Genomic DNA, 27,602 nt, shown 5'->3' with positions numbered 1-27,602 from the left:
AGGAAATACTATCAAACAAGGTAAATTCCTGTGTTTTCGTCCCCATGAGATTAGATTTACTCCTATGACGGAAAGGCTACAATCAGGTTGAGGTTTGTGGTTAAATCCTCTAAAATGCTTGAGAAAACACTTTCAAAAGCAACTTAAACTACTTACTTCACGTCGTATTTGGATGTGACAGTTTGGGGAAGGTCGTCTAGATGGCACGTGCCTTCAAAGACCCTGCAGTAAAGTATAACACGTATAAGGGAAACAGTGTGTGTATACCACGTGATAAATTACGTCTTATATGGTACGTCGGAAGGCAATATTTTTCTTAAATTAAAGACTTAAATCAAAGATAACTTTTCGCTCACTACACCATTTTAAATCAAACAAAGGGCAGTCTATGCCGCTTAAAGAGCCCCACCTTTGTTTTATAACCGGAGTTTGATTAGGTGATTAGTTTCACCAAACACTTCGACAAACCTGTTTCCAAAACAATGTTTTGACAGTGCTCCGTCAGACGGCCGTATCGTAAAAAGGTGTGTTGAAGTGTTATAAGAAACTAAACCCGCAATCAAAATTTGGCGAAAGACCGAAGGCGGGGCTCCGTAAGCGGCATAGACTGTGCTATGTTTCATTTAAAATGGTAAAGAAAATGAAAAGTTATCATTGTTTTAAGTCTTCAATCGAAACAAATATTGTCTTCCGATATAGCATTTATGGCGCAATTTATCACGTGGTATACACACACTGGGAACGTATATCACTCCAAACATGCTGCTTAAGTGTGTGTAAATTATATGAGAATGTTTACATACACCTTTACGATAACATCATATTTACTATGACGAATTTATACTATGTTGCGGTTCAAAATATAATTTAGATATATTATATTCCTTGTAACTTACCTATACCCCGGCTGGTAAATCCCTGAATAGTCCTTTTCATGGTTGTAAACATGGAAGGTGACCTGGAAATGTGAAAACCCATGATTAGTAGTTCTCCTTGTGAAAACCTATGTTGAGTAGATCTCCTTGAAAGTGTGAAAACCCTTGTTTAGTAGATGTCGTTGAAAATATGAAAACCTATGTTAAGTTGATGTCCTTGAAAATGTGAAAACCCATGTGTAATAGATCTCCTTGAAAATGTGAAAACCCTTGTTTAGTAGATCTCCTTGAATATGTGAAAACCCATGTGGAGTAGATCTCCTTGAAAATGTGAAAACCCATGTTTAGTAGATCTCCTTGAAAATGTAAAACCCATGCATAGTAGATCTCCTTGAAAATGTGAAAACCCATGTTAAGTAGATCTCCTTGAAAATGTGAAAACCCATGTTTTGTAGATCTCCTTGAAAATGTGAAAACCCATGTTGAGTAGATCTCCTTGAAATTGTAAAAACTCATGTTTAGTAGATCTGCTTGAAAATGTGAAAACCTATGTTGAGTAGATCTCCTTGAAAGTGTGAAAACCCATGTTTAGTAGATCTCCTTGAAAATGTGAAAACCCATGTTTAGTAGATCTCCTTGAAAATGTGAAAACCCATGTTTAGTAGATCTCCTTGAAAATGTGAAAACCCATGTTTAGTAGATCTCCTTGAAAATGTGAAAACCCATGTTTTGTAGATCTCCTTGAAAATGTGAAAACCCATGTTGAGTAGATCTCCTTGAAAATGTGAAAACCCATGTTTTGTAGATCTCCTTGAAAATGTGAAAACCCATGTTTTGTAGATCTCCTTGAAAATGTGAAAACCCATGTTTTGTAGATCTCCTTGAAAATGTGAAAACCCATGCTTAGTAGATCTCCTTGAAAATGTGAAAACCCATGTGGAGTAGATCTCCCTGAAAATGTGAAAACCCATGTTTAGTAGATCTCCTTGAAAAAGTGAAAACCCATGTGTAATAGATCTCCTCGAAAATGTGAATACCTATGCTTAGTAGATCTCCTTGAAAATGTGAAAACCCATGTGGAGTAGATCTCCTTGAAAATGTGAAAACCCATGTTTAGTAGATCTCCTTGAAAATGTGAAAACCCATGTTTAGTAGATCTCCTTGAAAATGTGAAAACCCATGTGGAGTAGATCTCCTTGAAAATGAAAAAACCTATGTTTAGTAGATCTCCTTGAAAATGTAAAAACTCATGTTTAGTAGATCTCCTTGAAAATGTGAAAACCTATATTGAGTAGATCTCCTTGAAAATGTGAAAACCCATGTGGAGTAGATCTCCTTGAAAATGTGAAACCCATGTTTAGTAGATCTCCTTGAAAATGTGAAAACCCATTTGGAGTAGATCTCTTTGAAAATGTGAAAACCCATGTTTAGTAGATCTCCTTGAAAATGTGAAAACCCATGTGGAGTAGATCTCCTTGAAAATGTGAAACCCATGTTTAGTAGATCTCCTTGAAAATGTGAAAACCCATTTGGAGTAGATCTCCTTGAAAATGTGAAAACCCATGTGGAGTAGATCTCCTTGAAAATGTGAAAACCCATGATTAGTAGATCTCCTTGAAAATGTGAAAACCTATGTTTAGTAGATCTCATTGAAAATGTAAAAACCTATGTTGAGTAGATCTCCTTGAAAATGTGAAAACCCATGTTGAGTAGATCTCCTTGAAAATGTGAAAACCCATGTTTAGTAGATCTCCTTGAAAATGTGAAAACCTATGTTTAGTAAATCTCCTTGAAAATGTAAAAACTCATGTTTAGTATATCTCCTTGAAAATGTGAAAATCTATGTTTAGTAAATCTCCTTGAAAATGTAAAAACTCATGTTTAGTAGATCTCCTTGAAAATGTGAAAACCTATGTTGAATAGATCTCCTTGAAAATGTGAAAACCCATGTTTAGTAGATTTCCTTGAAAATATGAAAACCTATGTTAAGTTGATGTCCTTTAAATGTGAAAACCCATGTGGAGTAGATCTCCTTGAAAATGTGAAAACCCATGTGGAGTAGATCTCCTTGAAAATGTGAAAACCCTTGTTCAGTAGATCTTCTTGAAAATGTGAAACCCATGTTTAGTAGATCTCCTTGAAAATGTGAAAACCCATGTGGAGTAGATCTCCTTGAAAATGTGAAAACCCATTTGGAGTAGATCTCCTTGAAAATGTGAAAACCCATGTTTAGTAGATCTCCTTGAAAATGTGAAAACCTATGTTTAGTAGATCTCCTTGAAAATGTGAAAACCCATGTGGAGTAGATCTCCTTGAAAATGTGAAAATCTATGTTTAGTAGTTCTCCTTGAAAATGTGAAAACCCATGTTTAGTAGATCTCCTTGCAAATGTGAAAGACCGTAATTACTGGATCTCCATGGAAACGTGAAATCCTATGTTTAATATATCTCCTTGAAAATTTGAAAAACTATGTTTAATATATATCCTTAAAAAGTTAAAGACTATGTTTACTGAATACTTTTGCAAATTTGCATATTCTTGTGTTTGAAAACCGAGTTTTAAATCACTTTACAGGCCGAAACTTCTATTTTAATCCCCCAAAGCAAATATTAACCACAAAGTATACGTGTGATTAGAAACTGATGTGAATATAAGTGTCTTCCATTGCCAAAAGTGTAATATAGGTTCATTCAAACCCGAGCGTAGGGTGTTTTGCCGCAGAACACCCTGTGCGAGAGTTCGGATGAACCTATCTTACACTTTCGGCCATAAAACATGCCTTTCTCCCACGTCAGTTGAACAAAATAAAGAAAAAAATGTATTTTTTTTCCGCTGGAACTCTTTTTGTGCGTAGTGAAAATAATGTACGTATAGATATGTGATAGTTCCTTATCGTCATGGATATGAGCGCAGTGATTTAGATTACGAAAATAGTCAAATCCTTCGTTAAATAGTTCTGAGAAGAGTGCTTCATTATTTCTTGAATGGAGCGTGAACACTTTTTATGGTGCCAATTGAAGCGAGAAATAATTAGTTTGGACTTTAAATAGTGCCACAAGACAACATTTCCATGGTGCTACAGACGACGGTCTTCAATACGGGAGGTAATTGTGTGATTTCAATAAAAAAGGAGTTCCATACGGGAACTTGTTTTATCTTTGCCCGTGGGCAAGATAAGAATTGCCAGCATGGCCACCTTTTTGGATCTACTTATCGGAGGTGGCAGAATATAAGTACCTTTCACACTTAAGCGGAGCGGATGTGAAAATCCGACCCGAGGGCACGTGAGGTAGCCAGTTACGAGGCTTGCTGAGTTACCGGTCACACAGCGTGTCCGAGGGTCAATTTTTTTTTCATCCGCCTCGCAAACGTGCGGATATTACATGCATACCGAAAATTTAAATTTAAGTGCAATTTTGACGGCGTAAGTGTTGTTCTCAGATATTTTACCAAATTGCGTCGGCAAAGTTGTTTGTTGTGGTCATCGTCATTACCCCCACTAATATGAAGTCAACATGAAATAGTTCCCGATCGACGTCGCCGTTTTGAGGTTTTCATTTAATTTTGTATTATTGTTTTTGTTACTACTAATGTACATTGTTCAAATTCTGCTTTACTACAGCGAGACTACATGACGCTCATTAACCAATGAAACGAACGGGTATTTTATGAAAACGGGACTACATGATGTCCATTAGCCAATGAAACGAACGGATATTTGTTGAAAGCGGGACTACATGACGTCCATTAGCCAATGAAACGAACGGACATTTATTGAAAGCGCGACTACATGACGCCCATAAGCCAATGAAACGAACGGACATTTATTGAAAGCGTGACTACATGACGCCCATAAGCCAATGAAACGAACGGACATTTATTGAAAGCGCGACTACATGACGTCCATAATCCAATGAAACGAACGAACATTTGTTGAAAGCGCGACTACATGACGTCCATAAGCCAATGAAACGAACGGACTTTTGTTGAAAGCAGGACTATATGACGTCCATAAGCCAATGCAACGAACGGACATTTGTTGAAAGCGGGACTACATGACGTCCATAAGCCAATGCAACGAACGGACATTTGTTGAAAGCGCGACAACATGACGTCCATAAGCCAATGAAACGAACGGACTTTTATTAAAAGCGGGAATACATGACGTCTATAAGCCAAGGTAGCGAAAGAACCTTTTTTGGTAGCGGGACTACATGACGTCTATAAGCCAAAGAAACGAACGGACATTTGCTGAAAGCGGAACTTCATGACTTCTTTAAGCCAATGCTACGAACGGACATTTGTTGAAAGCGGGACTACATGACCTCTATAAGCCAATGAAACGAACGGACATTTGTTGATAGCGAGAGCCAATGAAACGAACGGACATTTGTTCAAAGCACGACTACATGACGTCCATAAGCCAAAGAAACGAACAGCCATTTGTTGAAAGCGGGACTACATGACGTCTATAGGCCAATGAAATGAACGGACATTTGTTCAAAGCGGGACTACATCACGTCCATAAGCCAATGAAACGAACGGACATTTGTTGAAAGCGCGACTACATGACGTCCATAGGCCAATGAAACGAACGGACTTTTTTTGAAAGCGGTACCACATGACGTCCATAAACCAATGCAATGAACGGACATTTGTTGAAAGCGCGACAACATGACGTCCATAAGCCAATACAACGAACGGACTTTTGTTGAAAGCAGGACTACATGACGTCCATAAGCCAATGCAACGAACGGACATTTGTTGAAAGTGCGACAACATGACGTCCATAAGCCAATGAAACAAACGGACATTTGTTAAAATCGGGAATATATGACGTCTATAAGCCAATGTAACGAACGGACTTTTGTTGGTAGCGGGACTACATGACGTCCAACGAACGGACATGTGTTGAAAGCAGGACTACATGACGTCTATATGCCAATGAAATGAACGGACATTTGTTCAAAGCGCGACTACATGACGTCCATAATCCAATAACACGAACGGACATTTTCTGATAGCGGGCCTACATGACGTCTTTGAGCCAATGAAGCGAACGAGCATTTGTTCAAAGCGCGACTACATGACGTCCATAAGCAAATGAAACAAACGGACATTTGTTGAAAGCGGGACTGAATGACGTCTATACGCCAATGATACGAACGGATATTTGTTGAAAGCGGGACTACATGACGTCCATAAGCCTATGAAACGCTCGGACATTTGTTGAAAGCGGGACTACATGACGGCTATAAGCCAATGAAGCGAACGGGCATTTGTTAAAAGCGAGACTAAATGACGTCTATACGCCAATGATACGAACGGATATTTGTTTAAAGCGTGACTTCATGACGTCCATAGGCCAATGCAACGAACGGATATTTTTTGAAAGCGGGACTACATGATGTCCATAAGCCAATGCAACGAACGGACATTTGTTGAAAGCGGGATTACATGACGTCCATAAGCCAATGAAGCAAACGTACAATTGTTGAAAGGGCGACTTCATGACGTCCATAAGCCAATACAACGAACGGACATTTGTTGAAAGCGCGACTACATGACGTCCATAAGCCAATGAAACGAACGGATATTTGTTGAATGAGCGACTATATGATGTCCATAAGCCCATGAAACGAACGGACGTTTGTTGAAAGCGCGACCACATGACGTCGGTTAGCGAAATTAAATTTTAAACTTGATAAAGCTGATAATCGCAAAAGCAACTTCACCCGTGCTTTCGTTCATGTCATTCTGAACGTGTAAAAGATACACATACCTCTAAGACACATGTCATTCTGAACGTGTACAAGATACACATACTTCGAATACACATGTCATTCTGAACGTGCACAAGATACACATACCTCTAAGACACATGTCATTCTGAACGTGTACAAGATACATATGCCTCGAATACACATGTCATTCTGAACGTGCACAAGATACACATACCTCTAAGACACATGTCATTCTGAACGTGTACAAGATACATATGCCTCGAACACACATGTCATTCTGAACGTGCACAAGATACACATACCTCGAAGACACATGTCATTCTGAACGTGTACAAGATACATATTCCTCGAAGACACATGTCATTCTGAACGTGCACAAGATACATATGCCTCGAATACACATGTCATTCTGAACGTGTACAAGATACACATAACTCGAAGACACATGTCATTCTGAACGTGTACAAGATACACATACCTCGAAGACACATGTCATTCTGAACGTGTACAAGATACACATACCTCGAATACACATGTCATTCTGAACGTGTACAAGATACACATACCTCGAATACACATGTCATTCTGTACTTGTACAAGATACACATACCTCGAAGACACATGTCATTCTGAACGTGTACAAGATACACATACCTCAAAGACACATGTCATTCTGAAGGTGTACAAGATACACATACCTCGAAGACACATGTCATTCTGAACGTGTACAAGATACACATACCTCGAAGACACATGTCATTCTGAACGTGTACAAGATACACATACCTCGAATACACATGTCATTCTGAACGTGTACAAGATACACATACCTCGAATACACATGTCATTCTGAACGTGCACAAGATACACATACCTCTAAGACACATGTCATTCTGAACGTGTACAAGATACATATGCCTCGAACACACATGTCATTCTGAACGTGCACAAGATACACATACCTCTAAGACACATGTCATTCTGAACGTGTACAAGATACATATGCCTCGAACACACATGTCATTCTGAACGTGCACAAGATACATATGCCTCGAATACACATGTCATTCTGAACGTGTACAAGATACACATACCTCGAAGACACATGTCATTCTGAACGTGTACAAGATACACATACCTCGAAGACACATGTCATTCTGTACGTGTACAAGATACACATACCTCGAAGACACATGTCATTCTGAACGTGTACAAGATACACATACCTCAAAGACATTTGTCATTCTGAAGGTGTACAAGATACACATATTTCAAAGACACATGTCATTCTGAACGTGTACAAGATACACATACCTCGAAGACACATGTCATTCTGTACTTGTACAAGATACACATATTTCAAAGACACATGTCATTCTGAACGTGTACAAGATACACATACCTCGAATACACATGTCATTCTGAACGTGTACAAGATACACATACCTCGAAGACACATGTCATTCTGAACGTGTACAAGATACATATTCCTCGAAGACACATGTCATTCTGAAGGTGTACAAGATACACATACCTCGAAGACACATGTCATTCTGAACGTGTACAAGATACACATACCTCGAAGACACATGTCATTCTGAACGTGTACAAGATACATATACCTGGAAGACACATGTCATTCTGAACGTGTACAAGATACATATACCTCGAAGACACATGTCATTCTGAACGTGTACAAGATACATATACCTCGAAGACACATGTCATTCTGAACGTGTACAAGATACATATACCTCGAAGACACATGTCATTCTGAACGTGTACAAGATACATATTCCTCGAAGACACATGTCTTTTTGACGTGTACAATGAACATGTGTTTGGATTTGGCGAGGTCGTCCTTTGTATAATCTAATGTTTAGATGTTATATGTGAAGTACATTGTGAGATCAAAACCAATTTGCATATTTTCGGACTTGAAGTTACCTGAATTATAAACAAAAGCATATGATTAACTTTTTAAACCGATATCCAAATAAAATGAAGAACTTCTAAATAAGAGGCACGGCTTCGTGTTTACACGACCATCGTTGTTTTCCTAAAAACTATACTCACATCATCACCGGAAATGGAAACCGAAGTACACACATCGTCGTTCGGGTTCAGAGTAAACGTAGCTTTATTGTTGACCAACGTCCTACTGCATACCGCTTGTGTAAATGCCAGGCTGCCAGGCGGCACAAGCGCTACCTGATAACAATAATATACATATCAGGCTGTTTGCTGGTACAAGAGCTATCTCATAACAATAATATACACATCAGGCTGTTGGCCGGCACAAGCGCTACCTCATAACAATAATATACACATCAGGCTGTTGGCAAGCACAAGCGCTACCTGATAACAATAATATACATATCAGGCTGTTTGCTGGTACAAGAGCTATCTCATAACAATAACATACACATCAGGCTGTTGGCCGGCACAAGCGCTACCTCATAACAATAATATACACATCAGGCTGTTGGCCGGCACAAGCGCTACCTGATAACAATGATATACACATCAGGCTGTTGGCCGGAACAAGCGCTACCTCATAACAATAATATTCACATCAGGCTGTTGGCCGGAACAAGCGCTACCTCATAACAATAATATACACATCAGGCTGTTGGCCGGCACAAGCGCTACCTCATAACAATAATATTCACATCAGGCTGTTGGCCGGAACAAGCGCTACCTCATAACAATAATATTCACATCAGGCTGTTGGCCGGCACAAGCGCTACCTGATAACAATGATATACACATCAGGCTGTTGGCCGGAACAAGCGCTACCTCATAACAATAATATTCACATCAGGCTGTTGGCCGGCACAAACGCTACCTGATAACAATAATATTCACATCAGGCTGTTGGCCGGCACAAGCGCTACCTGATAACAATAATATACACATCAGGCTGTTGGCCGGAACAAGCGCTACCTCATAACAATAATATTCACATCAGGCTGTTGGCCGGCACAAGCGCTACCTGATAACAATGATATACACATCAGGCTGTTGGCCGGAACAAGCGCTACCTCATAACAATAATATTCACATCAGGCTGTTGGCCGGCACAAACGCTACCTGATAACAATGATATACACATCAGGCTGTTGGCCGGAACAAGCGCTACCTCATAACAATAATATTCACATCAGGCTGTTGGCCGGCACAAACGCTGCCTCATAACAATAATATTCACATCAGGCTGTTGGCCGGAACAAGCGCTACCTCATAACAATAATATACACATCAGGCTGTTGGCCGGCACAAGCGCTACCTCATAACAATAATATTCACATCAGGCTGTTGGCCGGCACAAGCGCTACCTCATAACAATAATATTCACATCAGGCTGTTGGCCGGCACAAGCGCTACCTGATAACAATAATATACACATCAGGCTGTTGGCTGGCACAAGCGCTACCTCATAACAATAATATTCACATCAGGCTGTTGGCCGGCACAAGCGCTACCTGATAACAATAATATACACATCAGGCTGTTGGCCGGCACAAGCGCTACCTGATAACAATAATATACACATCAGGCTGTTGGCCGGCACAAGCGCTATCAAATAACAATAATATAAACATCAGGCTGTTGACTGGCACAAGCGCTACCTGATAACAAAAATATAAACGTCAGGCTGTTGGCCGGCACAAGCGCTACCAAATTACAATAATATAAACTTCAAACTGTTGGCTGGCACAAGCGCTTCATCATAACAAAAATATAAGCTTCAAGTTGTTGGCTGGCACAAGCGCTACCTCATAGCAAAAATATAAACTTCAGGCTGTTGGCCGGCACAAGCGCTACCTCATAACAAAAATATAAAATTCAGGCTGTTGCCCGGCACAAGAGCTAGTCATAACAAAAATATAAACGTTAGGCTGTTTGCCGGCACAGGCGCTGCCTCATAGCAATAATATAAACTTCACGCTGTTGGTCGGCACTTGCGCTGCCCCATAGCAAAATATAAACTTCAGGCTGTTGGCCGGCACAAGCGCTACCTCATAACAAAAATATAAGCGTCAGGCTGTTGGCCGGCACAAGCGCTACCTCGTAACAAAAATATAAGCATCAGGCTGTTTACCGGCACTAGCGCTAATAATATAAACCTCAGGCTCTTGGTCGGCACAAGCGGCTACCTGGTAACAAGAAAATTTACCTCAGGCTCTTGGCCGGCAAACGTGCTTTCTGTTGCGAGAATTTAAAAGTTGGCTTGAACAATCGCTACATATCATTAAGGACGTAATTTTCAGGCTGTTTGATGAAACCATCGCAACAAAGTTGTAATGATATAAACGTCAGGCTGTTGGATAGAACCAGCACAAAATAGTTAGGGCAAAATAGTTATAAGGATATAAACGGCTGGCTGTTGGATAGAACCAGCGCAAAATAGTTAGCGCAAAATAGGTATAAGGATATAAACGGCAGGCTGTTGGATAGAACCATCGCAAAATAGTTAGCGCAAAATAGTTATAAGGCTATAAACGGCAGGCTTTTGGATAGATCCAGCGCAAAAAATAGTTATAAGGATATAAACGGCAGGCTGTTGGATAGAACCAGCACAAAATAGTTAGCGCAAAATAGTTATAAGGATATAAACGGCTGGCTGTTGGATAGAACCAGCGCAAAATAGTTATAAGGATATAAACGGCAGGCTGTTGGATAGAACCAGCACAAAATAGTTAGCGCAAAATAGTTATAAGGATATAAACGGCAGCCTGTTGGATAGAACCAGCGCAAATTAGTTATAAGGATATAAACGGCAGGCTGTTGGATAGAACCAGCGCAAATTAGTTATAAGGATATAAACGTCAGGCTGTTGGATAGAACCAGCGCAAAATAGTTATAAGGATAAAAACGGCAGGCTGTTTGATAGAACCAGCACAAAATAGTTAGCGCAAAATAGTTATAAGGATATAAACGGCAGCCTGTTGGGTGGGCAAAGCGCAACATAGTAATAAGGATATATAAGGACAGACTGACAGTCGGGACCAGTGCAGCCTCGATAATAAGGAACAATGTTTATCATACTAGTATAAAACAAAATGTCTAAAAGCGCATGCACTAATATAAACATGTACTATAGTTTACCAATCTTAGGTTACGCACCACTAATATTTACAGACAAATTTCAGCGCTAAAAGGGTCAAACGAAGTACATGCACAGGGTTTGTTTATTGGAACAGATGCCTGGCTAGCTGTTTCACCAATTATTTTAATATAAACCAGGCCCATACATCACATATATATTCAGGTCAAATCTCAATCTCAACATATTTACAACATAAAAGTATGATTTTAAATCTTGCATGTTTTTATACGTTTTGAAAACGTATTTTTTCATAGAATTTGTTGATAAAACGATTAAAGATTTTGTCAATATTTCAAAGCAACTTAATTCCAGAGCAAAAAATCTTAACTGATTGTTAAAAAAAGAAAGAAATTGTACTCAAACACAGTTTTGGCTGAAGAATATTTTTCCCTTGGAAACAATGGCATAAATCACCATATTACATAATGGAATGCCTTTTCAAAGGTGTTTAATCATATGTTATCTTTAAAAACCTTTGATGCTATATGGTAAAATGAGTTCAGACTGAGATTGAGATTTGGCTGAAAGTTTTTTGTGACATTCGGGCCAGGATTATATAAACTGCAGTCGAATCACACTCGGCCATTTAAAGAGACATTGCATCGAGTGTTATTATTCGAAACACCTCGGTCATTTTACATTGAAAACAACCTCAAATGCATGCCAGTACATCAGTTGAAGTAGTCCATCAAATCATAAATAATAGTACTATTTAATTGTTGTGTTTTAACATGTGTTTGGTATTACTAAGTTTAAATTGATTGTCAGTGAAGTGTTTTTATTGCAAAAATGGTTTCCAAAAGTCAAGTCATTAAGTTTCACTTCTTATTTGAAGTCACTACGCGATTTACGTGCAGCGTAGTTAAATTTATAACAGTATACAATTTTATACATCCGAGATTGTTTCCGAGGTGCTCCGAATGGTTTCACATTGCAATAAAATATTAACATTTGATCCATGGTTCAAACTCCCCCGAATGCATGGCAAAGTAACAGACCATACACGCGAAATAACAAGCACGCTTGACCAAAGACCCTTAGGTGTGGCCAAAACAAATGTGTTATAGGTTAACATATTAATGCCGGTAAACCTGTCTGAAATTAGATTGAAATATTTCGGCCACCGCCTGATGTAGCACAGTCAAAACATTATTTTGGAAAGAGGTTTGAAGAAGTGTTTTATGAAACTTTACTCTTAATCAAACTCTGGTAAAAAGATCGAAAGCGGGGTTCTGTAACCGGCGTAAACTGCGCTATGTTTCATTTAAAAATGGTAAAGACATAGTGAAGTTATCTTTATTGAAAGTCTTTATTCGAAGCAAACTGTTGCCGTCCGACGTAGCATTTGTGACGTTATTAGTCACGTGGTATACACACACTGGAGCGGGAAAGGCATAATAAATAATTCAGTTTGAAGAACCATTTTCATGTTCTCTGAACAATGACATTAAGTGGATCTTCGACACACGTTATCTAGTTAAACCATTCTGTTTCGTGAATCTTCGACACACATTATCTAGTCAAACCATAGATGTATATACTACCGCTTAGCCTTCAATCTGTATTACTGATTTCGAGATCTTTGCACTTGCCTTTTTGTGGGAACCATCATTGATTTACGCCCGACCACCCCACCCCCCATCCCCGGCCTTACTGGAGTTTTCCCAGGTACGCCCTTTGTATAGCCGGAAAAACTTACCTCTGTGAAAGTTGGGTTGAGCAATGTGATCGAAATTTTGGCTGAGGTAGATGTTAATCTTTGACAGCTTACGTGCTCTGAAATTAAAAAAGAAATTAAGGGGGATCATTACCAGTGTGTGTTTACCATGTGATAAATTGCGTCATAAATGCTACATCGGAAGGCAACATTTTGCTTCCAAAAAGACTTAAAACAATAAAAACATTTCTTCACCATTTTAAATGAAACATAACATAGTCTACGCCGCTTACGGAGCCCAGCCTTCGGTCTTTTACCAGAGTTTGATTGAGAGTTAAGTTTCTTAAAACACTTTGACAAACCTTTTCACAATACGGCAATCTGACGGAGCACTGTCAAAACATTATTTTGGAAACAGGTTTGTCGAAGTGTTTGAGGAAACTAATCACTAATCACCTTATCAAACTCCGGTTATAAAACGAAGGCGGGGATCTATAAGAGGCATAGACTGCCCTTTGTTTCATTTAAAGTGGTGAAGAAAAACAATAGTTATCTTTGTTTAAAGTCTTCATTTTAAGCAAAATGTTGCCTTCCGACGTAATTTATCACGTCGTATACACACACTGATAACACTTCAATGAAACTATACAACAGCGATGGTATGATGCTGACAATGTTACGGACGGGTATTACTTGAATTTTGATCCACGATATGACTAATAAAGATCGTTGGACATATCGGCATCACTGCGGAAACCCTCTTTTGACGGATATGTTGTTGTACCGACATTTCGACCTCTTTCGTTAAGCTACAGTCTCACAGATTAAACGTTTTGACAACTTTTTATTTATTCATTTTGTCTTTGAATGAGCCATTTATTTTGCGTAAATATCTGCAAATTAAGATTTAAGACTGCTGATGAAAAATAAGATCGCAGGTGTTCATATTTCCGTTCGAAAATTAATGTTTTATGGCTAAAGGCGTTACTTACGGTTTACGAAAAATGCATAAAACATCATTTTTCAACTTAAATATGAACATCTGCGATCTTATTTTTTATCAGCAGTCTTATATGGTTTCCATGCTTTTTCGCATAAATTGGCTCGTTCCAAGACAACAGTAAAACAAAATCTGTGAGAGTGCAGCTTTAACGATTAATATTCGACCATAGCTGATCATCGATGTATCCCTAGTAAAAATGCAAATTTTGTTCTTTTGAAATAGCAAACTAGAAATGACACACTGCACACAGCATTGATTCAAGGGCAATATTTGTCGAATGTGAAATGACACACTGCACACAGCATTGATTCAAGGGCAATAAATGTCGAATGTGAAATGAAACACTTCACACAGCATTGATTCAAGGGCAATATTTGTCGAATGTGAAATGACACACTTCACACAGCATTGATTCAAGGGCAATAAATGTCGAATGTGAAATGACACACTGCACACAGCATTGATTCAAGGGCAATATATGTCGAATGTGAAATGACACACTGCACACAGCATTGATTCAAAGGTAATAAACGTCGAATGTGAAATGACACACTGCACACAGCATTGATTCAAAGGTAATAAACGTCGAATGTGAAATGACACACTGCACACAGCATTGATTCAAGGGCAATAAATGTCGAATGTGAAATGAAACACTTCACACAGCATTGATTCAAGGGCAATATTTGTCGAATGTGAAATGACACACTTCACACAGCATTGATTCAAGGGCAATAAATGTCGAATGTGAAATGACACACTGCACACAGCATTGATTCAAGGGCAATATATGTCGAATGTGAAATGACACACTGCACACAGCATTGATTCAAAGGTAATAAACGTCGAATGTGAAATGACACACTGCACACAGCATTGATTCAAAGGTAATAAATATCGCATGTGAAATGACACACTGACATTAACATTTGTAAGGTACTGATGGTGATTTTGAAAGGAAACACTGCACACAGCATTATGATTTATTTAAAAAAAGTGATGGTAAACTAATTTGAAACATTTGACGAATGTATAAATATTTGAAATGATAGGCTGCATTTGACGAATAGACTATTTGAAATGATAAGTTACATTTGACGAATAGACTATTTGAAATGATAGGTTACATTTGACGAATAGACTATTTGAAATGATAGGTTACATTTGACGAATAGACTATTTGAAATGATAGGTTACATTTGACGAATAGACTATTTGAAATGATAGGTTACATTTGACGAATAGACTATTTGAAATGATAGCTTACATTTGACGAATAGACTATTTGAAATGATAGCTTACATTTCAGGAATGTCGACCAATTTAAAATGCTAGGTTACTTTTGACGAATATCGACCAATTTTTAATGCTAGGTTACTTTTGAGGAATGTCGAACTATTTGAAATGATAGGTTACTTTCGAGGAATATCAAACTATTTGAAACAATAGGTTACATTTGACGAATGTCGAACTATTTGAATTGAAAGGGAACTTTTGACGAATATCGACATATTTGAAACGAGATTATACAGTTGACGAAATGACTTAGGATATAAAGGGTTGAGTTACTTTTGATGACATGTCCATGAATTTAAAAGAATTGGTTACATTTGACGAACTGTCCGAGCATTTGCAGAATATGCATTCTAAATAAGATCTCACATACCTCGACAAGTATCTGTTGGAACAACCGCAGGCATACAGTTCCTGTTGGTACGAAATGGCCAGTCTCGGGCGACATTGGTCACACCTATAAACAAAGAATGTAATGCAATAAAACTCATTACGGAAATACCCGAGAAGAAGCGAGCCGATATCGTAACCATTACGGCAATGACCGAGAAGATGCGATTAGGCATTGCCGATTTCCGAACCAGTACGGCAATTACCGAGGTGATGCGATCGGGTATTCCGATTTCCGAACCAGTACGGCAATTACAGAGGTGATGCTATTGGGTATTTTCATTTTCAGAAACAGTTCGGCCTTAATAGAGGTGATGCTATTGGGTATTGCCAATTTCCGAACTAGTACGGCAATAACGAAGGAGATTTGATTGGGTGAAAATAGTTTTGAACCTTTTGTCAATCAAACAATAGGTTGACAATAATAAGATTACTAGTATATTGTTTTGTCGGGCGGCAGAATGAAATGGATTATTTGAAACCCTCCGCAAAATGATATTAACGAATTGAAAACTTTGGTTTGGCGAACGAATTGAAAAATTTGGTTTGACGATGGTCAATTGTAAGAATGGAAACACGAGTAGCATAAATGGAGCATAATACGCACACATGATGTAATAATGCAAAGGAATTAAACTGTGTTCAATAGGCGTGGACTCACTGGCTATGAATGAATTCACAATTGCTTATTCGCGTAATTTTATTTAGCATGAAGACAGCCTTGAACACACAATTCATGGTCTATCTTCGACAATTACTCTCGTTCAATTAAATGACACATTAAGTCCATTAAAAGAACATGTAAATGCACTAGTTTGTAAATAAACTCTTAAGGAAGTATGCAAGGTCTCAGTGTAAACTGTACTCAGAAAAGTGTAACACTTCTCTGTAAAAACAATACTTTCCGATGATGGAGATGAAGCGACTGTTTTTTTCTGTTACATTCATGGGCCGTGAAGACAATACTTACTGCAGGGAGATGAGACGATTGTTTTTGTGACACATTGATGTGTTGTGCAGACAATACTAACTGCAGGGAGATGAGACGACTGTTTTTGTGACACATTGATGTGTTGTGCAGACAATACTTACTGCAGGGAGATGCGGCGGCTGTTGTTGTGATACATTCATGGGCTTTGCAGACAATACTTACTGCAGGGAGATGAGATGACTGTTTTTGTGATACAGTCATGTGTTGTGCAGGCAATACTTCCTTCATGGAGATGAAGCGACTGTTTTTTTTCTGTTACATTCATTGACTGTGCAGACAAAACTTACTGCAGGGAGATGCGGCGGCTGTTGTTGAGATACAGTGATATGTTGTGCAGACAATACTTACTGCAGTGAGATGTGGCGACTGTTTTTTAGATACATTCATGGGCTGTGCAGACAATACTTACTGCAGGGAGATGTGGCGACTGTTTTTGTGATACATTCATGGGCTGTGCAAACAATACTTACTGCAGGGAGATGTGGCGACTGTTTTCAGATACATTCATGGGCTTTTCAGACAATACTTACTGCAGGGAGATGTGGCGACTGTTTTTCAGATACATTCATGGGCTTTTCAGACAATAATTACTGCAGGGAGATGTGGCGACTGATTTTTAGATACATTCATTGACTGTGCAGACAATACTTACTGCAGGGCGATGTGGCGACTGATTTTTAGATACATTCATGGGCTTTGCAGACAATAATTACTGCAGGGAGATGTGGCGACTGATTTTGTGATACATTCATGGGCTGTGCAGACAATACTTACTGCAGGGAGATGTGGCGACTGTTTTTGTGATACATTCATGGGCTGTGCAGACAATACTTACTGCAGGGAGATGTGGCGACTGTTTTTGTGATACATTCATGGGCTGTGCAGACAATACTTACTGCAGGGAGATGTGGCGACTGTTTTTGTGATACATTCATGGGCTGTGCAGACAATACTTACTGCAGGGAGATGCGGCGACTGTTTTTGTGATACATTCATGGGCTGTGCAGACAATACTTACTGCAGGGAGATGCGGCGACTGTTGTTGTGGTACAGTGATGTGTTGTGCAGACAAAACTTACTGCAGTAAGATGAGGCGGCTGTTGTTGTGGTACAGTGATGTGTTGTGCAGACAAAACTTACTGCAGGAAGATGAGGCGGCTGTTGTTGAGATACAGTGATGTGCTGTGCAGACAATACTTACTGCAGGGAGATGAGGCGATTGTTGTCGTTGTACATTCATGGGTCAGCGAGGTGCCAAATGTTCCTCCGTAGTCTGAAGACGACATTGTTTTAAAATTAGGCAAAGCAAAGTTTAAGGTTTTATAGATAGATAGATTTATTTCAGTAAGGAATGCACATACATGTACATTTTAAATAAACAACATGTATAGTAAATAACATAATACAAACATCATATTATCAATAGCCATCACAGGCACACCGAACCAAGGATGACACAAAAAAAGAGAAAACTTCTGACGCTATTTGTAAATAAAACAAAGCGAATTAAAAACCACTTTGAAACCTGACATTTCTTATGTTCATGCGGGAAACATCTTGGACGTAATTCAACTGTAAAATACAACTTTTTTTGTAATATTCTGTATTGTAATACATTGCAGGCAGAAGGTTATGGTTGGCTGTAGTCGGATTGTTAATATACACTCCTTTGTGCAATGTTTATAACAACATCTATACAAATGTCATTATTAATATTTTGGACGGTTTTAGAGTTAATTTCGTGTTCAATTTTGTCTCGCTCACGGCGTTATTAACTATTAGAGTATACTTAAGTAGTATACTAAAAGTGGTATACTGAAAAGGCATACCAAAATGGTATATTTAAGTGGTATATTAAATCGGTATACTAAAGTGGTATATTAAATGGTATTTTAAGATGATATACTAAAATGGTATACTAATGTGGCATAAAAAGATGGTAATATCAAGTGGTATACTAAATGGTACACTAAAATGGTACAATTAAGTGGTTTACTTCAGTGGTACACTTAAGTATAGTAAAGTGGTATTAAAAGAGGTAACTAAAATGGTAATTAAAGATAGTATGCTAGAGTGGTATTCTAAAATGGTATTTCAAGATGGTACACTAAAGTGGTTTGCTTAAATTGTATACTTAAGTAGAGTAAAGTGGTATTAAAAGTATACTAAAATGGTTATTTAAGATAGTATACTAGAGTGATATACTAAAATGGTATACTAAAGTAATATAGTTAAGTGGTATACTGAAGTGGTATACTAAATGGTATTTCAAGATGGTATACTAAAGTGGTATACTAATGTAACATAAAAAGTGGTATACTTAAATGGTAATTTAAGATGATATTATCCAGTGGTATACTAAAGTGGTATACTAAAATGGTACACTAAGGTGGTATACTAAAGTGGTTTACTTAAGTGGTATACTAAAATGGTAATTTAAGATGGTATATTAGAGTGGTATACTAAAATGGTATACTAAATGGTTTACTGAATTGGTTTACCTAAGTGGTATACCAAAGTGTTTTACTTAAGTGGTATACTAAAGCGGTATACTTAATTTGTACACCAAGAAGGTAATTTAAGATGGTATACTAAAGTGGTATACTTAAGTGGTATACTAAAGTGGTATACTAATTGGTTTACCACGTTACACAAATAAAATATAACAGTATCTGAAGTCACCTTTGACGTGGAACATGTAGACCCCATCATTCCAGTCGTTACAGAGACAGTTGGACTTCAAGTGCACGTGAGGGGTTGGTGACTTGTTAATATCGTCACACAACCCGCCCCAAGAAGAGGATGCCGTGGAAGGGTAGTTACCATTGATGTATCCCTGAATACCAAATGTTCGTGAGTGGATGGTGATGGGTCAATATCTTTACATAGCTCGCCCTAAAAAGAGACTCCTAGGCAAGGGAAGTTACCATTGATTTCACCCAGCAGATATAATGCATGATATTTTCCCGATATCGTCATATAGCCTTCCCCATGACGGGACTTCAGGGCAAAGGAGGTAACTATTGATGTTATCCTATGAATATAAAACACGTCTTAGTTGATGCCGGGGTCATATAGTCAAATATATGGTCGAAAGAGGAGGCTGCGAGGGAAGGGTACTTACCATTGATGTAACCCAGCAAATATCATACAAGCGAGTGGTTGTTGCCTGAGCAATATCGCCCCATGGCGAGTCCAAAAACGAGGCTTTTAGGGAGAGGACTTACGCAACAATCGTTGTTACTAACATTAGATACCAACACATATATGTGGCTATTAAAAAAATACCAAAAAAAAAATTAATACTTTTAAACCTTCAAGTAGGCTGTATACCAATACGATTGTATGCCGTTAAATTGAGCATTGGTCGCTTTTCTTCATTATGTTCATGTAGCATGAAAGCAGGGAGATCACGCGGGGAAAAGCGTTCTAGGTCAGCTGTAAACATTTTATTCTCTCACACGTATAAGTATGTAGTATCTACCCTGTACAGTCGTAAGTACTATGTATATATATACCATTTAAAGTCGTAGAATTGATGTATATTTAGTATCTACCCTGTACAGTCGTAAGTACTATAAAAATATATCCCACTTAAAGTCATAGACTTGATGTATATTTAGTAACTACCCTCTACAGTCGTAAGTACAATGTATATATGCCCTTTATAGTCGTAGAATTGATGTATATTTAGTATCTACCATGTACAGTCGTAAGTACTATGTATATATGCCCTTTATAGTCGTAGAATTGATGTATATTTAGTAACTACCCTCTACAGTCGTAAGTACAATGTATATATGCCCTTTATAGTCGAAGAGTTGATGTATAATTAGTAACTACCCTCTACAGTCGTAAGTACAATGTATATATTCCCTTTATAGTCGAAGAATTGATGTATATTTAGTATCTACCCTGTACAGTCGTAAGTACTATGTGTATATATGCCCTTCATAGTCGTAGAATTGATGTAAATTTAGTATCTACCCTGTACAGTCGTAAGTACTATGCATATATGCCCTTTATAGTCGTATAATTGATGTATATTTAGTATCTACCCTGTACAGTCGTAAGTACTATGTATATATGCCCTTTATAGTCGTAGACTTGATATATATTTAGTATCTACCCTGTACAGTCGTAAATACAATGCATATATGCCCTTTATAGTCGTAGAATTGATGTATATTTAGTAACTACCCTCTACAGTCGTAAGTACAATGTATATATGCCCTTTATAGTCGTAGAATTAATGTATATATATATATATATATATATATATATATATATATATATATATATATATATATATATATATATATATATATGCCCTTTAAATTAGTAGAATTGAGTTTATTTAGTATCTACCCTCAACAATCGGAAGTACTATGGTTATACCCTTACATTTTAAGTATGTATATTATTCACTACAAGCTGCATTCTCACAGATGGATAGCAGTTTTTCATATTTACATTCGAAAATTGATGTCTTATGCCGAAAAACTGACTTTTCTTAAAGCATAAAGCATCTTTTAGCCACAAGACTTCAGGTTTCGAACCTAAATATTATAACTTGCGATCTAATATTTTGACACCAATCGTGATAGCTGGTTTCCAGTTATTCACGCAGAATTTTTTTCATTCCAAGACAAAAAAATAACAAAAAGTTGTCAAAATGGTCAATCTGTGAAAGTGCAATCTGTGAGTGTGCAGCTTTAAACGTCGTCGATAGTATTTAAATACCCTCAGAAAATAGTGTACGTCCAAGAGGTCTTGACCACCCCCTGGGGCCTCGTAGATAAACGTCACATACGTCTCACCGTCGTCCCCAATGGCAAGCACGGTCTGCGCATACAAGTCCTGTAAAACACATAACTTTATTATACCTCACTGTTTTAATGTACAAATAATAGGGCGGGTCCAGATTTTTGCGTCAGAAGGGGCGTTATCTTTTTTACTTGCACCGCTCCCTCAGAACCGATTTTGTATTTGTTTTGAGTGTTGGCCAGGAGAAGAGGGGGGGGGGGGGGCTACTCATTATTTTGTTAACAATTTATTGTCCGAAAGGTTGCATTTTGGGTGTGATTTAATTCTTATCTTCTCCTATATTGAAATAAAAGAAATCTTGGACAATTAAAGGGGGGGGGGGGGGGGCTGGTGCGTAAAAGGTCTCCATAAACGAGGTACACATCACAAAGTATTTAAAACGAATCTTAATCTTAATCAAAATCTTAACACATTTTACCACATACGAGTACGGTATGATTTACAATATTGTATAAATTTACTATTTTTTCTTCTTTTCTTTTTTCTTCCTGTCGTTTACTAACATTTCTTTCATTTATCCATTTCCTTACTTTTTCCTATTTATATTTATCGCCAAATACTTATCAAGTTCATGTGCTCTTCGGGAAGACGTTACTAATGTTGTTAGAACTTGTGTCCAACACATTTTCTTTTTGTATACTCTATATCATTGTTGTAAATACCGATCATGTTGAAAGAAAAAAGGCAATAAAATATCTTTAAATCGAGAAAATTTAATAATTATTAAGGGAAGGAACTCTTTTTTATTGCCGTGGGTTCGGTTGTTCGCCCTTCTTTATTTGGCGCCTTTCTCACTTGTGCTTTAGTTTTAATCCGATCCGGACGTTTGTTTTCTCCCTCACTCCCAACCAGTTATTATATGATTATGTTTCTATCGGACAAGCCCCTAATCAAAACTATTCTATGGTTAATTCTATTTACCAGGGTGAGGAATCACGTGACTTCAACGGGGTTCTCACATGTGTCACAACGGTTCAAAATCGATGTAATCAAAATAGAAAGTGACAGTAATTTCTAAATAACTTTTTTGAGGGAAAAGATAGGAAAATATTTCTTAGCCTATAAAAGACTATGCTATTTTCTGCTTCTATAAGTGTGAAATATTTTGGATTTGCTTGTATTTTAACGATGCAATCCTTGGCCAAAATTTCAATTCGACGGGATTGTGTAGAACGATGCAACGATGTGTGCCCAGTGAGTCTTTGCTTTGTATACATTTCTTAGTAATTAGTAATATTTAAGAACTCATACATGTGTTTAATAAAATTTTAATATTACTCATTTCATTCATTAAACGAATTGTTTGTAAAATTTATTTAAGCTCTTTTAATGAATATCGACATTTCAATAAAGACTGTTGTTAATGTGAAATTTATATTTGCTGTTGTTAACGTGAACTTCTTCTCATAACATGCTTGTTTTATTTGATAAGTAGTTTGAACTACTCTTTCAACTGTGACGATAATGCATTTAACACTGAACTTAATATATTCCAAATGATATTTCTTTCATGAATTGAATGTATATCCATCCATTTGATTGATTTAAAAATGTTAAATTTATGTTGTAGGTAGGCCGTCTTGGTGATACGTCCAAATTATTCATTGTCCCGCTGTAAGAGACGAAGTCAACCCTCATATGTTTCACCAAATGTTGACAAAAGATGGATAAATTCAATTCAATTGATGCAGTGATGAGTACATTCAAATCGAAGACAAGATATAGCCAACTCCGTTCCATGTACATCTCCCGGTAAAAGAAAGTCAACAGTCAAGAAACGTATTCAGAATTGTTGTGAAAACTTTGTAAACCTTGTTTCCGCATAATACACTAGGCTCGGGTTGGGATGAACCCTTCTTACACGTAAGGCCATGCAAGATACAAATTATCATCTTACTAGGGAAGGTCATTTTCATGGTAGTCAATTTCTTTGTCAGTGCTTCTTATTATTTCCTGATTTATTCTGGATAAATATATTTTGACCGTTTTCGAAGCAGGGGATTTAACTGGAATGTGGGCAGTTTTATGATTAACCTTAGGAATGGCGATTTTGTCATTGAATGTAATCATTTCTTGGCTGTTGAATTTCTTTCACTATGGAACGTACATGGGACGGGTTTGACTGAAGTGTATTTAGCCTTCCATTTTATCGTATTTATTACTTCTTTCATTTATCTTTGTAAGGATTTGATGGAACTATAGAGGGACAATGAGTTTTCGGAAGTCTCCCTTTGATGACCTTCAGGCAACATAAATTGAACATTTTCAAATCGATCAAATTGATTCATACCATGAATAAGAGGTTTGGGTTGTATATACATTCTCGTCACAATTGAGAGAGCAATACAAAGTATACAATAGAATAAAATAAGCATGTTATGATACGTTTGTTAAGCATACCGATTAAACATAGTAGGTTTTATTTAGATGAGAAGAAGTTCACGTTAACGGCAGCACATATAACATTCACGTTTACAACAGCATTTCTTGAAAACTCGATATTTATTGAAAAAACTATAAAAACATTTAACGAACAATACATTGTATGAAAGAAATGAGCAAAACTAACTTTTTAACACATGTCTGATTTATTAACTTTTACTTATAACTAAGAAATATGTACAAAACAAAGAATCACGGGGCACACAGCGTTGCATCGTTCGAGTTGAAATTTTGGCCAAGGATTGCATCGTTAAAATACAAGCAAATCTAAAATATTTTACACGTGTAGAAGTAGAAAATATCATTGTTTTTTATAGGCTAAGAAATATTTTCCTATCTTTTCTCTAAAAAAGGTTATTCAGAAATTACTGTCACTTTCTTGCGTGTTTACATCGGTTTTCAACCGTGGTGACACATGTGAGAACCCCGTTGAAGTCACGTGATTCCTCACCCTGTTTACTTTCCACTATTATTATAGTATATGGAGTATTGTATTATGTTCTCACGTCACTATGCCTTCTGCTGCGGTGTTTCCTTAGATGGAGGATTTATGGCTGCTTTTGACATTAGCTTTATATCTATGTGAATATCATTTCCAATCTAGCAGCCTATTATTTCGGCCAAATTAAACATATGTGCTACTTTTGTCTTTGTTTTTCTTGTGCGCATATAAGTATCTTCCATGGTCGAGAGTGTAAGATAGGTTCATTCCGACCCGAGCGTAGGGTGTTTTGCGGAAACGAGATTTACCGAGTTTCCTGCGCGAGGGTCCGGATGAACCTATCTTATACGAGCGGCTATGGTAGATGCCTTTTCTCTCACCTCATTTAAACAAAATTAAGTAAAAATGTTTTTTTTTTGCTGGAACTCTTGTGTGCTTAGTGAAAATATTTGCGTATGGATATGCGATAATTCGTGGTTGTCATGGATATGCGCGCAGTGATTCAGATTATGTTAATAGCCAAATCGGTCTTTAAATAGTTCTAAGGAGAGTGAAGCATTATTTCTTAAAAGTGCGTGAAAACTGTTTTCTGGTGACATTTGAAGCGAGAAATAATTAATTAGCGTTCTAAATATTGCCAAGAGACAAGATTTCCATGATGCTACAGACGACAGTCTTCAACAAGGGAGGTAATTACAATGTGGCGACCATTAAAAAGGAGTTCCATACGGGCATTTTATCTTCGCCCGTGGCCAAGATAAGAATTTCTAGCATGGTAAAATTATTTGATCTACCTATCTGAGGTGGGAGAAATAATGCTCTAAGAATGTGTTGATAAAAACCTGTTGTCAATATTCCAAAAACAAATCCAGAGCGAACACTGTATTTGGATAATTATTCAAATAAATGAGTTGTACTCATTTACATTTTGGCTGCAGAATACTTTGTATGTGAAATGCAATATATAATTGTCGAGGGTTTTTAATCAACATTTTATATTAGGTAATGCGAAATGTACAATAATACAAGATATTGAAAAATGTGTTGAAATCGAGATTGAGAGATGACTTTAGTCTTTTTTTTGTGATAGTAGGGTCAAGTGTATTAAGCGTGTTACGTATACATTAGATAACAAGGAACAGTCCATATTGTCGCCATGCTTACTTCTCCAGTGTCGTCATCTCGAAAGTGATGCGTTACAACCAGCATCTCGATAATGGTGGTCGTGCTATAGGCGGCCCGACGGCAATCATCGATGATAGCCGCCATCCGTTGAAGGTCACACTTGGAGCCACCCTTTTCCAAACCGCTGTAACAAAGTAAAATTACATGATTTATAATCACTCTTGTAAGTCAGTGGTAATTATCGGCCTGTTGTACTGATTTTTGCGGTTATTTGCCAGTTGTTGTAGGTTATAATAAGATCCATCTTTTGTTAGGCCACACAGCAAAATGGCATGAATTCATTGTCGCCTAAGTAATACAGTGGAAGATAATAAGTACCTTCCATGGCCGAGAGTGTAAGATAGGTTCATCCCGACCCGAGCGTAGGGTGTTTTGTGGAAACGAAGTTTACCGAGTTTTCGCAGAACACTTTTCGCGAGGGTTGGGATGAACCTATCTTACACGAGCGGCTATGGTAGATGCTTTTTCTTCTACCTCAGTCAAACAAAATAAAGTAAAATAATAATACAATGCGGAAAGTAATTTCTTCCGAAGCCCAAACAACATCCATAGATTGAAAAATAGCACTTTCAGTTTGATTGAAACTGTTCAATGGCAGCAGTGAACAGTGCATCATGCACTGTCAAAGCCCCCTAGCGCCGGCGGAAGCGGTATTCTTTTTTCAAGAGCCAAAAGGGTACCGACCCAGAAAAATACGCTTATGATTTTCAAGCGTTGCAGTGGTTTTATGTATTCTGCCATTTAACGAAGAGACAGTTAATTTAATGCAAATGTCACAGTTTAAGAACAGAACAGATCAGAAGTTTATTTTGGTTTAGACTACATAGTCTTTCGTCATACAAATAATCACATAAGTGTAAATACACACAAAACATACAGAATAAGCTTGTTTTAAACACGTGATTTATCGTGTGACGCCATATCCGCCTGTTTTCTGGTTTTCGCAAATTGCGTCACAATTTATGATATTTGCATGCACTAGGTGGATACTTCATTACATGACATTGTCAGTGTGTGTATACCACGTGACAAATTACGTCATATATGCTACGTCAGAAGGCAACATATTGCTTAAAATGAAGACTTAACGATGACTTTTCCTTTGCTACACCATTTTAAATGAAACAAAGGGCAATCTAAGCCGCGTAAAGAGCCCCGCCTTCGGTTTATTACCAGAGTTTGATAAGTTGGTTAGTTTCATCAAACACTCAGACAAACATGTTTCCAAAATAATGTTTTGACAGTGACTATTATGAAAAGGTTTGTCGGAGTGTTTTAAGAAACTACAATCTCAATCAAACTCTGGTAAAAGACCGAAGGCGGGGCTCCGTTAGCGGCGTAGACTGCGCTATGTTTCATTTAAAATTGTGAAGAAATAGTGAAGTTATCTTTGTTTAAAGTATTTTTTCAAATCAAAATATTGCCTTCCGACGTAGCATTTATGACGTAATTTTTCACGTGGTATATCCACACTGATTATACATCGTGAGCATGATGATGGCGCCTGATTTTTTACAACATATACATGTACCTAATACAATGTTCTTAAAGCTGAACTCTCACAGATTGTTTTGATACTTTTTTTATCGGAATCGGCTGATTTTGGGCATCAATGCCTTCGATTCAGTCATATTAGATC

The 27,602-nt window shown here is 37.5% G+C and overlaps 1 protein-coding gene across 1 annotated transcript in view; it reads right to left on the bottom strand.

The window, feature by feature from the left end:
* LOC128241363 (uncharacterized) overlaps positions 1 to 27,602 on the bottom strand; it is a 72,418-nt gene that overhangs the window by 23,122 nt on the left and 21,694 nt on the right. Inside the window, exons 6-14 of the mRNA XM_052958287.1 lie at positions 25,943 to 26,087; positions 21,811 to 21,927; positions 19,750 to 19,903; positions 18,269 to 18,340; positions 16,060 to 16,143; positions 13,433 to 13,509; positions 8,697 to 8,831; positions 897 to 958; positions 157 to 222 (exon numbers count right to left, since the gene is read on the bottom strand). Coding sequence (XP_052814247.1) covers positions 157 to 222; positions 897 to 958; positions 8,697 to 8,831; positions 13,433 to 13,509; positions 16,060 to 16,143; positions 18,269 to 18,340; positions 19,750 to 19,903; positions 21,811 to 21,927; positions 25,943 to 26,087 — 912 coding nt within the window. The remainder of the gene's footprint in view (positions 1 to 156; positions 223 to 896; positions 959 to 8,696; positions 8,832 to 13,432; positions 13,510 to 16,059; positions 16,144 to 18,268; positions 18,341 to 19,749; positions 19,904 to 21,810; positions 21,928 to 25,942; positions 26,088 to 27,602) is intronic.

Source organism: Mya arenaria, chromosome 7 (genome assembly GCF_026914265.1).
Source record: "Mya arenaria isolate MELC-2E11 chromosome 7, ASM2691426v1".
Classification (NCBI taxonomy): Eukaryota; Metazoa; Mollusca; class Bivalvia; order Myida; family Myidae; genus Mya; species Mya arenaria.
The sequence above is the reverse complement of the archived record's forward strand: the minus strand, read 5'-3'. Positions and strand labels throughout refer to the sequence as shown.